At 40.1% G+C, this 14209-nt stretch overlaps 1 protein-coding gene across 1 annotated transcript in view; it reads left to right on the forward strand.

Annotated features, from left to right (window-relative positions):
* Positions 1-217: 217 nt before the first annotated feature.
* The window catches only part of LOC127697107 (uncharacterized), a 154823-nt gene continuing 140831 nt past the window's right edge, over positions 218-14209 (forward strand). Inside the window, exons 1-4 of the mRNA XM_052199947.1 lie at positions 218-228; positions 804-922; positions 1006-1166; positions 10094-10162. Coding sequence (XP_052055907.1) covers positions 218-228; positions 804-922; positions 1006-1166; positions 10094-10162 — 360 coding nt within the window. The remainder of the gene's footprint in view (positions 229-803; positions 923-1005; positions 1167-10093; positions 10163-14209) is intronic.

A 14209-nucleotide genomic window follows, 5' to 3' on the forward strand; every position in this document is an offset into this window, starting at 1 on the left:
TGGTAAAGTGAGTGGTGGACAGAATGTATGCTGTTACTAACTATTGGTTAGAATGAATTTTTGTGAACTGTGGTGGAACATGCTTTTCTCAGCCTTAAAAATACAGTTTTTTTCATTTTTCTTAGTGGAAATAACAGCTGTGTAGAGACAATTTTTAAAATATCATTCCCCCAAATCTTCATTTTCTTTTTTTTTCTTCACTGTTACATTTCAGGACATGACCTGCTGGTAAGGCAGCTAGGAGCTCTGTCTGTTACTCCTGAAATTAAGCTGTTTCTAGATTTTCAGTTGTGGGTCCAGAGAACCATGCTGCTTTTTAGGGATAAGGATGAAATATTGAAGTTGAATTTATGAAGGAGGGAGAATGAGAGCGATTTTATTTGAGTATCTCCTGTTTTTTTCTGGGGGGGCAACACCTCAGCTTTGCAAAGTCAGTTTTGAAAACAGTACTGATTGTTTAAGTGATTGCAAACACTTTCAAGTCTCTAAGGTGGAGGAAAGAAAGTGTTGAACTTTGGGAAAGGAGTTGGTTGGGAGAGGAGTTTGGATATTCCAACTGTAAAGACTATTGTAATAACAATGGAGTCTCAGGTCTGATATCACAGAGGCCTCCTTTGCCAGCCAGCAATTTACCACCGAGGCTATGTCACCCCCAACTCGGGAGAAGGACCTTGACTGGTCTCTTTGCTCTCTGTGCTAGCAGCTCCCATGCACTGTCTACTGAAAGTGTCAGCTCTCACCCAGCTGGCGGGTCACAGGCAGGATGGGGGCGGGGCGCGCTAGAGGGATGTGGGGGAGGCGAGGAGCAGGGCTAGGGGTGCGGCGCGGTGCCCCTCGGAGGCTTGCGGACCTGCTACCTTCTCCGGCCTTCCTCCTGGCTGCGGCGAGGTCACTGAGTGGCTGTGGTGCTGCCGAGGCCCAGGTGCGGTGTTTTGCTGCGGTGACCCCTGGGCCGGGGAATGGCGCTGACCCTGGAGACCTCGGTCCCCTGCGCCGCTCTTGCAGCTCAGGCTGCAGAATTGTGTAACCCGCGACCTCCGGTTCCCCCTCCGCCGCGACTGCATGGCCACCCCCCCGGCCCTGCCACTGGTTCGCTGACTTGTGTGCCCGCCCACGGATCTGCTTCTGAGTCCCGCCGCCAGCGACGCCTCCTTTCTCCAGCGCAGGTCAGTCCTGGCCATTCATTTCCTGTTAGTTCTGTGCTTGGTCGCTCCTCAGGCTTTTGCAGATCCTGGCAGGGCTCCCTCCCTCTCCTCCCCCAGTCTCCCCGCACCCCAGATACAGTTCTCCAGCTTGCTGTTCCTCACATAACAGTAAGAATGATGTTTTTAAAAATAACTTGGATTGAACTATTTGTGCTCAAATCCTCCAAAAGCCCCGGGTTACACACAGAATTGAATCTAAGCTGCTTCTCCCGGCCACCAGGGCAGCTTCCAACCTAACCTCAGCCTTTCCCCATGACTCTCACTCTCACTATTGGGCTTTAGGATGCTACCCTGGCAGATGTACAGGGCACCATCTCTGGCTGGTGGCAGTTGTTCTTGACTTCTATTGCTGTTCTTTACTTGAGAGAACTTTTCATGGTTCCTAAAAGAGAAGCAAGTCTCCCTCTCTTTGTCATTTGACTCTTTTGTTTAGCATTAAACATTATTTTCTCTTTCTCATCCTTATTTATTATTAGATACACTTTACACTTGTTAATTATTCCCATTAGAATTGTTGGCTCTCTCTTCCTAATTACAGGGTAAAGATCTCATTAGATTTATTCATAATTTTATCTCTAGTACTTAGAACTGTGTCTGGCACCTGATAGGCTCTTTGTAAAAATTGCTAGCTAAATGAATGCTGTAGATGATTCGAACACTTGACATCTTCAGTTCAGATCCTGCCTGCTCCTGTTGACTGACTGCATGGCCATGGACCGGTTAGTGACTTCGGAGCTTCATTTTATTCAGCTGTGTGTGATGACTATAGTATTACCTACTCTGTAGCCCTACAGTAAGTAACTGAGTTAACCCATGTTAAAGAACAGAGACCTGAGTTTCCCATGCTTTGTGTAGAGGTCAGAGGTCTGAGGTCAATGTCTTCCAGTTGTCTCTACCTTAATTTCTCACTGAACCTGGAGCTTGTATTTCAGCTGGACTGGCAGACTCCCAGGACCTGTCTCTTGTGAGACAAAGAGTTGGAGTTAGAAAGAAATGTGCAGCCCTGCACCAGATTTTATGTGCATAAGGATTTGAACTTAGGTCCTCATGCTTGCAGAGCAGGCACTTCAGGAAACCCTGGCTTTTCCCAAGTAGCCTATATATCAGGCTGGTTTCCAAGTCAAGTGATCTGGCTACTTACTTCTGTCTCCACAGTGCTGGAATAAACGGTGTGTTACCATTGCCTGTCTTCTGACAACATTTTTTATTGTTGTCATAAGACAAAATAGAATTAGTTTTTATATTTTGTTTTTTTTTGAGTGAAATTTTGCTGCCTATCAGAATTTATTTGACTTTTAAGTAGTCTCTCTGTATGTCTAGAATAAAATAAAAATAAATTTCTGAGAATGGGAAAGCCACTCTAGTAATATTCTTCATTCCTACCTTTGCTCTCTTTTTTAATGTGTTGTTTTTCCCTTTATTGTTTATGAAAATGAAACTATATCTTTGTAAAAATGAAAACTTTGAGGTGATGCATCAAATTATTCTAATAAACTTATGATTGTGACTATGTCAATTATATTTCCATAGTGCTAGATATTTTTACTTAGCATTTGTCCTGGGCAAAATGGCTTTTTGTAATTCCTTTTATATCTCAGTCTCAACTTTAAGTCAGGATTCTAAGCCTTGTGCCTGACAGTTAAAAATAAACATGAAACACTACTTGTCTTTTTAACATTTGTTCCAAAATTTAATAATTAGTAAATTACTCTGTATGGACTATGTTCCAGGACTCTTTGCTAAGTGGTTTCCCTTTTGATATTGAGAAGCAGCATATAAATTTGGCACACTCAGCAAGAAACAGATTTGTAGAGATAATAATGGTACTTGGTTGGGTTACATGGTAGGAAAGGAACCGGGATTTTCACTTACTTCTCTTTCATTCATAACCCAGGTCCTAACTCTTTTGTGGGCTACATTTTAAAAGAACAGAGTTTTGCATTTTTGCCATACATTTGTAAGTCTTTTTTCCTCCAAATCACTGGCAGTTTTTCATTATTTCTTCCTAAGACAATGTCTGTTTCCTGGAAGCTATACTCATGGGTGTGTACAGGATGCTGGAATTTGGACTCCAGGCCTTTAAGTTCTTTTAACCTGGGGACCATCCGTCTAGTCCCCAGAACAGTAGTTTATAAAGAGTTTAATATAGATTTAAACATGGAGATTAGGGAGGAGAAACACATGCAAGCATGATAGGCATGAGATAAGGAGAGGTAGATGTGGGAAGCGAGCTATGTAAACCAAAGACAGAAGTGAGTCTGGGCCAACAAGAGATGATGTGAAAAACCTTTAATTAGTTAATTAATTAATAATTACATTAATTTATTCTGTGTTCATATGTGTGTGTTAGTGTGCATTTATGGAGGCCAGAGGATAGTGACTGGGCAGGTTATCGTCCTACCACATGGGTTCTGGTGATCAAACGTGGATCCTCATGTTTACTAACAAGTGCTTTAACCCCCTTTGAAATTACATTTATTATTTGTGTATGTGGGGGTGTGCAGGAGTTGTATATGTGGATGTTGTAGAAATTATTTAATCCTAACTCAGGTTTTTACCCTGCCTTTGACCACTTAGTTGTCAGATAAAAGACACACACAACCTTTCTATGTACAATTAGCCTTAATCAGCACAAGAGCTGGGTAGATTGTGCACCTCTCGCTGTTGTCTATTTCCCAATACTAACCCCATGACAGAATGTGCCATGTTTCATTTGGACGGCTCTTATTTACAGGTAGCCAACCCACATGGTCTTTATTTTACGACTCACCTAACCCATGGTGTCTTCCCCCTTGTGGTTCTTCTCTGATGCTGGAAGTCCTTGAATGCTAAACCCTGCCTGCATGTGTTTCTTCTGCCCAGCTATTGACTGTTGTCATCTCTATTCACCAATCAGAAATAATTTGGAGGCAAGGTCACATAGCCTCACTTGGATTTACCTGTGCATTTTCTTGTCTCTGGGACAATACATACAACAGACCAAACCTCATCAATAGAGGTCCCAGGTATTGGACAGGTTATATCAGACTTGGCTGCAAGAACCTTTACCCATTGAGCTCTCTTACTGCAGCGGATGAAAATCCTTTTACAGGATAGTTTGGTCCTGTGGCCCTGCACATGTGAGCTTGTGTGTGGAGACCAGAGGACAACCTTGGATGTCATTCTTCAGGTGCCATCCACTGTTTCTTGTAAAACAGGATTTTTGATTGGCTTTGAATTGGATAGGTAGGCTCAGATGGCTGGCTAGGGAGGACATGGAGTCTCTGTCTCCCTGGCACAAGTGTGCGCCACCAAACCAGGTTTTATTATTGTTGTTATTATTATTATTGTAATTGGCTTCTTATGTTTGGACTGAGTATCTGACTCAAGGCTTTCCATGAGAGCAGGAGGACAAAAAATGTCTGTGATTGATATGTGTGTTGTATATGATTGTACTTGAGCCTAGTATAAAAGGGAACCAGAATGTTGCTTTCTGACTTAGTCTTGCTTGATCACACTCAAGATTTAACAGAAACTTCTTGAAGGTTTAGTTATACAACAAGGGTTGGATAATTCTCTAAACTCCATCATTCTTACATATGATAATTCTAAGAATATACTTTGTTTCATTTTCCCCTTTTAGGCACAGTCTGAATTATGTAGCCGAAATGGAGAATAAATTACTAATACTAAAATTATTAAGTGTTCTTAAGTTTATTAGGGTACAGGCTAGGTTACTGAAAAAGATTGTGGATGCAGTACAAACAATGTTGAGACTTTTGCCTGTTGTAGTCCAAACGTAGGCAGCTAATCCACAGAGGGCAACATTTCTCTGGCTATTCAGGACCACAGGCCAATCTCTAGGGATCACAGAAGAAAGTATTTTACTTTACTGTGGAGAAATGGCATGATAATGCTCCTACCTTGCTAGCGGCAAGGCACCCTAGGATGGTTCTGTCACTCTCAGCATACTGAGATACCGAGGAGGTGCACTTCCTCAAGCAGAGGATCCTGGTGTTCTGCCAAGCAAGCTGCAGACCTGAGGAAGTGGCTTCATGCTCATTTTTTTTTTCATGAGAAAGTAACGTTGTTTATAGCTTAATTTGACAACACATCTAACACATCTCAGAGTTGGACTGATGACAGATTTCTCAGTCTGCAAGGAGATTTGGGTCACTTTGAACCAAGATATGCTATTGCTAAGGAAACAGCAGCTGGTGAGAACTAGAAAATGTGGGAAAATCTTATTCTGCTTTGTCTTTAAAAAAAAGTTGAAACTTTGACTAAACTGTGTATTGGCTGACTGGGCTCTGTACCCCCTGTGTCCAGGGTAATGTGAAACTCTCTTGGGACCTCAAAGCACTAGACTGAATTAATTAAACCACTTTGGCTTCTGACATGTAGTGCAGTCACTGCACCTGCCCAAGAGTTCTCTTGATTGGTAAATGAAAGACACACCCCCCCACACACACACACTAGATAATTTTGATATGTCTTAACTAAGCTCAATAGCTGGATATTTGTAATCCTGCTGATGGGTAGCACACATTTCCCTCCAGTATCCCTGGTTTAATGCATTTTAAATCTCTGTTGTACCTTTGCTGCCTGTCATCTTCTGCGCTCTCTTCCCATAGGGTTGCATTCACTTTCCACCTACAGTGTAGGATGCTTTCCCTCTTTCAGCTCTTAAATCTGATCCTTCTCTTCCTCCCCCGTCTCTCCTTCCCTTGCACTTGAAATTTAAGTCTGCCCCTGTCTTTCTGCCCAGCCCTTGTCTGTATGGCAACTTTTTATTACTCATTCGAATCAGGGGAGGGGGGCAGGGACCCTCAGATCTGGCAGTGCAGCTTTTCTGGAGCTGAAATAAGCATTAGAACCAATACCCAACATCAGATGTTAACATTTTACAAATGTGTTTTTTTTTTTTTTTTTTTTTGATTTGGTTTTTTGGCACTGGGTTTCTCTGTGAAGCCCTGGCTATCCTGGAACTCACTCTGTAGACCAGGCTGGCCTCGAACTCAGAAATCTGCCTGCCTCTGCCTCCCAGAGTGCTGGGAAAATCCTCTATTCTTAAAGGAAGTTTTGTTAATTCAATATCAAGAACACATTTGTAGAGCCGGGCGGTGGTGACGCACTCCTGTAACCCCAGCACTCTGGGAGGCAGAGGCAGGTGGATGTCTGAGTTCGAGGCCAGCCTGGTCTACAGAGTGAGTTCCAGGACAGCCAGGGCTATACAGAGAAACTCTGTCTTGAAAATCAAAAAAAAAAAAAAAAAAGATTACAGGAATTTGATCCTCTGTACTAGGGAAGGTAAAAAATAAAGAATATGGAAGAATATGGTAGGCATTTTGCCTATGGTATCTGTTCATATGTAGCCACAGGTGATTGTGAGCCCCTATAAAGGTACTAGATGCAAATCTTTTTTTTTTTTTTTTAAACAATCATTCAGTACTCTAAATTGTGGAGCCAGTGGGACATTTCTCTAGCCCATGAAGGGATTTGTGTGTGTGTGTGTTTGTGAGTGTGTTAGTGTGTATCTGTGTGTGTTGTTTTCTTTAAGTATATAGAATGATAGTAGACTGTAGAGTTGGTTAGGTTCAACTCTTTTTCCTTTTTTTTTTTTTTTTTGGTTGTTTGAGACTGGGTTTCTCTGTATAGTCCTGGCTGTCTTGGAACTCACTCTGTAGACCAGGCTGGCCTCAAACTCAGAAATCTGCCTGCCTCTACCTCCCAGAGTGCTGGGATTACAGGTGTGTACCACCACTGCCCTGCTCCCTGATGACTTTGAGCTTAGAGATTTCCCTGTCAAAATCTTCTGGAATTCATAGCCACTGTGTCTCAAGATCTCTAAGCCAAGATCCAGATCAGAGTTCATTCCAGATATAGTCAAGTTGACCACCAGGGATAGCTACTACATGGAATATAGTTGGTCTTACAGTTGCTTCTTGCCAGTTACTTCGGTCCACTTCACAGATAAACTAAAGTGAGGTGGGGTTTAATTTCTGGAAAACTTGATTTGTTTACTTCTAGTTTGTTGTTATTTCTGAGATACTAACTCCTTATATAGAGATTAGAATATTTGGAAGATTTGTAGACTGCAGTCCTCATTCTTTTAGTATGGTGCTTGTTAAAAACATGGCTACTCTTCAGCCACTCCTCTGGAGTTGACAGATTGGTCTCAGAGTGGAAAGAATCCCATTTGGGGAGAAGTAGCAGATCTTTGTAAATTTTGTTCTCTTCTGATACTTGACTAATTTCCATTACTTGGGAGGTGTCTTTGATTGGGACAATTTTGTATAGAAAACTCAGTTTTAGTTTCTTGTGGGCTTTGCTTGGTGTTGTTTTTCCTTCAATATAGACACCAAGCTCACAGCCTCTTGAAAGAAAGGCAAGTACTGCACTCCTGATCCATATCTATAGTCTTAGCATCTGTCTCAGTATCAGACATGTCTACCCTCCTCATTACACCATCAAGAAGGATTTTCTCACTGGCTTTTCACAGCAGAAACCTTGGTGAGCATAGGTGCTCTTAAATGAGCAATCAAATGAATTACTATTTTTAATTTCTTATTTATTTATTATTTATTTGTTTATTTATTTATTTATTTATTTATTCATTCATTCATTCATTCATTCAGAACAGATACTGTTTCTGTAGTCTAGCCTGGTCCTGAGCTCATTATGCAAATGAAGTTGTCCTTGAACTCCTGATTCTCCTCATTCTACCTCCCAGACACTGAAATTATAGGTGTAATACCCCATACCTGGCTTTACATTTGAAGATACATTTTATTATTTGTAGAGAAATGGCATGAGGAGATTGCTCCTAGCTTGCTCGTTTGCAGGCAACCTAGGGTCTTTGTCATTCTCAGCCGACCAAGACAGAGGAGACACACTTCCTCACGCAGAGAACCGGATGTTCTCCCAAGCAAGCTGCAAACCTGAGGAAGCGACCTTCCTGCTCCCTTTCCCATGAGAAAGTAACTTTGATTATAGTTTAATAGACATCATGATGGGCAGCAATGCAGCAAGCAGCAGGCGTGGCAGCTGGAGTAGAACACAGAGAGCTCACATCTTCAGGCACAAAGTGTGAAGCAGAGAAAGCAGACTGAATATGGCAACAGTCTTTAACCTCTCAAAGCTGACCTCTGGGGACTCACTTCCTCCAGCAAGGCCGCATCTGTTAATCCCTTCCAAGGAGCACCACCAGCTAAGTGTCCAAATATCTGAGTCTGTGGGGACATTCTTATTCAGTTACATTAATGACTGTGACATACACATTAGCAGAATTCTCAAGTCATTTGCTTTTAAAAGTAGGTGTATAGATTCAGAGTTTCTTGGAAACAGTAATTTTCTAATAGGAATTTCTCTGACTCTGAAGTGATAAAGTCTTCAGGACTGGTAAATAAGCTACTTAAGGAGAATTTAAGAGAAACATATGGCAGTTCTGGGCTTGTAATAAATACACCATTGAACACCCTCACACCTGCCTGGAGCAAATTTGAAAGCAAAACTCTTCTGTTTGCAGAATTAGTAATTTATTCTCAGGGCCTTTTCCATACGCTCCTAAAACATTTAAATTTTCTTTTTTACTCCTATGACTTAGCTGACAACTTCCATGTGTCTTTAGCCATATTTCATGTATATAATACGTCATTAATACAAATTTCAGAAAGAGAAACCAAATCAAAGGTCATTTCAAAAACTAAAGAGTCATGTGTGTGGATAAAATATGTTTTAAGTGTTAAAGATTCTTATAAATCTTATAAAAGCTAATTTGACTTTGATAGGGTATTTAATGCTTTATATAATAATCTTTGATATAAACATGCATAATTACCAAAAGCACTGTAAATGTTGTATTAATTTATGAAATGTAATGCAGTGATAGTCTAAGTTGTGGCTAGAAAAATTTGACTTTGTGCCTCTTTTGATCTAATAATGAGCTTACTAGTTAGTCCCTAAGCCTGAAGCTAGAGACTTAATGTTAAGTGTTGTTATTCAGGAGGGCAAGGATTCATTCTCTATAGACCTCACTCACCCAGTTGAAAGGTTGAAATGTTTTCATATATGAGGCTTAACCTGTAGGGAGGAAGTTCTCTGGACAGATTATACTGATAAAGCATCCTGAAAATAATGCATTTGACAAAATTTACTTGGCATTAATCTTTTGTCTTCCATTAATTGGACATTTGAATTTTCAAATTTCCCATTTCCCTTGCTAAATATCAACGAAGAGTACATTATGATATCAAATTGACTTAATTTTTTCTACCCACCACGAGGCAGTGCTGTTGGAGGAAGCAATCTGAGAATGATGACTGGGAAAATGGGTGTGTTTTAATGAATAAAGACAGTTACATGTCTAGATAATTATTTTCTTTTTAGTTTATGATATGGTTTCAGGTATGATGTGACTTTATACACCAACTCTGTGTTTTCAGTGTTCATAAACTGTAACCCTTAAAGTTCATTTTACTGTCAAGAATTTTGTCCTGAGGAAGTAGATATTTTGCATAGAACAATTTAACGTATTTTAGTTTATCTCACCATTGCTGGTAATACTGAGAATTAGGAACATTGCACAAGTATCTAGTACATGGTGTCATCTGTATATAGTAAAACATTTTCTTTTTATGTCTCTAAATTTTGAAAAAACACAGTGAATGTGTACTATTTTAATAATCTGTTTAAAACAAGTTGTTTGCAGTTTGGACAGCACATACCATTGTTGTCACCTATAGTTTTACATCAAAGACAAAATAATCAAAACAGTGAAGCCTAATTATTTTAGGGTTAAAAGCTGAGATTGCACTTGTAAATCTGTCGGGGATTTTAAGTAAATTGTGTGGCAGGAGCTGTAACTGTTGTTTACTGTCTTGCCTTCTCTTGGTTGTGGCTGAGTCCAGAAGCTGGAGCAGCAGTTCTGCCACGCAGGAAGAGGGACACTGGCTGCAATAGTTAGTTCAGCACAAACTGTGAGTACGTACATTTTACTTTTTTGGTGCCCAATTTTATCATGAATTTTTTAAGATTAAGTAAAAATTGTTTTTAATCTTTGATTATTTATAGTCTGTATTATTTACTTTTCTGCTGCTGGAATAAAATACTATGACCAAGGGAATTTATGGAAGAGATTATTTTGGCTTGTGCCTCCAGAGGGATGAGACCATCATGGAAGGGAGCTGGGAGATCACATGTTAAGCCCCAAACATGAACAGAGAGAGTGAACTGGAATTGAGGCAAGTTTACATGCAAGTCTCAGAGCCTGCCCCTGGTAAGGTATAGCTGTAAAGTCACCACCAGGGTTCTGATATTTGAGCCTATGGGAATCATTCTCATTCAAACCACTACATTCCACACCCAGGCTCCAAAGGCTAAGAGGCCATTATTATAATGCAAAGTGTATTTAATCCTATTTCAGAGGCTCCCATAATCTTCCACAGTCTCAATAAGACCCTGTGAATTCTAAATGTGTATTAACTTCAGCATGCAGTGGCACAGATATACATTACTATTCCTAAAAGGAGGACTGGGGGCACAGTCAGAAAATGCTGGACCCAGCAAGACTGGTAAGGCTGCATGTAAACACCTAATCCCCAGCTCAGCAGCTCCCAGCTGTGGGTCATGACCCATATATGGGGGGGGTGCCTTAGAAAAAGAGGACTTTTTATGCCCACCCCCACTTTTGGGACTGAGCTAAGTTTCTCATTGATAAAATAATTAAGAGTTTATAGTTTCAATGCTAAAATAGAAAGTAAAAAAATGGTTTTGAGGAACAAAACCAATTCCAACAGGGGGTACCTCTCTGTACTCACTGTAGATTCTTATTTATTCTTGTTTTATGGGTGTCACACTTGAGTAGTTAGGTTGCCTCCTTTCTTAGTTTTCCAAAGGAGTTTAGTACATAGATCCTCCATTTTGCCTTGTTTCTTTAGTTAGGAGTTTGAACCAATGCTGTAAGTGCAATGAAATCCATTTCTTCTAGTCTGTGTTATCTATCTTATTACTGTCCATCATGATAGTATTCCAGCTTTCTGTGGGAAGGGAAGTATTTTGAATAGTCTATCAGAGGAAATGGCTAGGAGGAAAAGCAGATCTCAGCAGCTCTCATTTCTGGGATTACGGCTGACTTCTTCCTTTTTAGCACACCTTTCAGGTTGTGTATAATTATACAGAGTGGAAATAAGAAAAATAGTATGTGTGATGAAGTTAATTTTTATACACCAAAGAAGATGTTGCTTGTTCTGTTTGTAGATCCTGGTGCCTTGGTTTCATTCAATGACAAAGAGAGGTGTGGTGTTATTTGTGCTCTCATGTCGCTAAACCTCAGGAACATGCCAGGACATTTAGATTGAATTGTTATGTGAACATCACTGAATAGTCTTCACAGTCCTAGATGGTGTGGCCTATTCCTTAATGTTATGTGATACATTATCTTGCTCCTAAGTCACAAGACTATACAGCGTATTTCTGTTCTGCATATTGTAGTCAACCGGAACAAATATTTTTATATTTAAAAACATCTGAACACAGAAAAGATACAAAAAGAACACAGTAGAAATGCTGAAAATCAAGCATACATAGGGTGCACTTCTTTGAGTGGAGTTTACAAACCTAAAGCTGTGGTGGTGAGTTGGTGAGTGAATGGTGTGTGACTTTGAGGACCTGGGGCATTATAACAAACTACTGTAGACTTTGTAAGCCCTCTGCACTTAGTTTGGTTTTTTAATTAGTTGTATTCTTTATTTACATTTCAAATGTTGTCCCCATTCCTGGTTCTGCTTTCCCCCCAAAACTCCCTAACCCTTCCCCCCTCCCCCTGCTCACCAACCCACACACTCCCTCTTCCCTGTCCTGGAAGTATAGATCCCCTATACTAGGGCATCTCACCTTCTCAGGACCAAGGGCTCTTCTCCCTTTGGTGTCCAACAAGCCATCCTCAGCTACATATGCATCTGGAGCCCTGGGTCCCTCCATGTGTACTCTTTGGTTGGTGGTTTAGTCCCTGGGAGCTCTGGGAGTACTGGGTAGTTCTTTAGTAATTAATCAAGTTACTGAATCTTTGCATTTTATAAAACTTACTTTTAAATGTTTGAATCTTATACTTAGATTAATATATGGATACATTGTACAAGATTATTTGACTGTTGTCAAGACATTTTTCATTTAAAACCTTTTTCTGATTAAAAACTAATATAAGAGCTGACGTCTAAACAATGTCAGGATCATATCTTGTCATCCTGGAAAGTCGTCTGTAGGTGTGACAAGATGGAGATGCCCATTTGCTTAGCACCGTCTCTCAAGCCCTTCTGAGGACTGCCTCCTCCTCAGGCACAAATGTGTCTGTAGTAGTTTTTCTGGTTTCTCTCTTCTTCTTCTTTTTAATCATAGATTTATTTGTAAGCAGATAATTTACCATCAATATTTTGCTCCAACAATAAGGCCTTTGTTTTCTTGTCCTTCAGTTTCTTTTTTTTTCTTTTTCAACTATGTGTATGTTAGATCATTTTATAAAAATTGCTTCTTGTCAGTCTGTGGGACCACCGTGTTCTCATGGTCCATTGTCAAATGAAGCATTGTCTGAACAAGCTAGCTGTCACACACAGCCATTTGATGTTTAGATTGGTAGTGTGTATAGCCACAGATCCTATATCCATAGGGTTTCTGATCACCAAAGACAGAATGTTTTAAACTGATGTATTTTAACTTACCATTACTGTGATTATTACGACATAGGTCTTTTATATATTATATGCATACATATGTATCTATAAATTTATTATATTTACTTGTATTTATATTGCTAATCAATGTACTTATGTAAAGGAAACAGACTTACATGGTAGGCAGCATTGAGGGGGAATTTTAGAATGCCTTTGTCACGTCTGTAGTTTAGTGGAGTATGTAAAATAAACAATGCCTACTGTGTGATGAACGCCAAAGAGATAATCAATTTTGGATATTACTCCTGGTTAGAACTCATGTAAGCTGTCCTGTATTATAGTTACTTGGAAAGATGTGTAGAAGCCTAATGTTTTGAGTGGGTAAATTTGTTTTGTAACCTGTGAAATGTGTTCCTGGGGATAGTGCATCTAACCTCTGAACTTTCCACTCATTGTCTATGCAGTGAGGATTCCAATAATGCTTTTCTTTTGGATGATATGAAGATATAGGAATACCTTTTGTAAATTTATATGCAGTTTACTAATTTACTAAGGTATTCTTGCCAAATGACCTAAATTAGAAGGAGGGTGATTTGGATCAAGTCTCCGAGCTCACTGTCTAGAGTCAGATTACATTTGAGCATTGCATCTTTCTTAAGTTAGTTAAAGGCCTCAGGGAGGTTGAAAATTGGTCTAGACAGTGGATGGATCCTGTGAAGGGTGATTCAAGTCTTGGGGTTTTCCTGAAATAGGTCCTGATTTAGACCTGGTAATATTTGAATGCCTGAGGTAAAGGCATTAAGTGTCAGAACAGATGCTCCAATGGAAAGAACAAGCTACAGGGCACAGGAAGAGAAGATGATTGTGTTCTGTAGGGGGTATGTGCTATATAGTTCAGCTTAAAATTAAGAAAGACTTCATACATTTACATTCATACTTGTTTCCATGCTTAGGGTAGATGCTGTCTGTATGACATAGGAGGGTGTCTGATAGGCTCAGAAGCTATTTACTCTCTGGCTTTTAAGGTAATAGGATTTCATCATTGTCTTAGTCACTTTTATATTGGTATGTTAAAATACCATGACCCAGGCAACTTGTAACAATTTTTCCAGGTTCATAGTTTTAGGGGGTTAGAGTCCATGACCAGTGTGGTAGTGCGTATGGCATCAGGAGGCAAGCATGGTGCTGGGGCAGTAGCTGAGAGCTTACTCTCATCCACAAGTGTGAGGCAGAGTGAGAACTAATTAGTAATGGTATAAACTTGTGACACCTCAAAACCCACTGCTAGTGACACATCCTCTACAGCAAGGCCACACTTCCATCCATCCTGAACAGTTCACTGACTGGATCACCAGCATT

This window comes from Apodemus sylvaticus, chromosome 12, assembly GCF_947179515.1.
Source record: "Apodemus sylvaticus chromosome 12, mApoSyl1.1, whole genome shotgun sequence".
Taxonomy (NCBI): Eukaryota; Metazoa; Chordata; class Mammalia; order Rodentia; family Muridae; genus Apodemus; species Apodemus sylvaticus.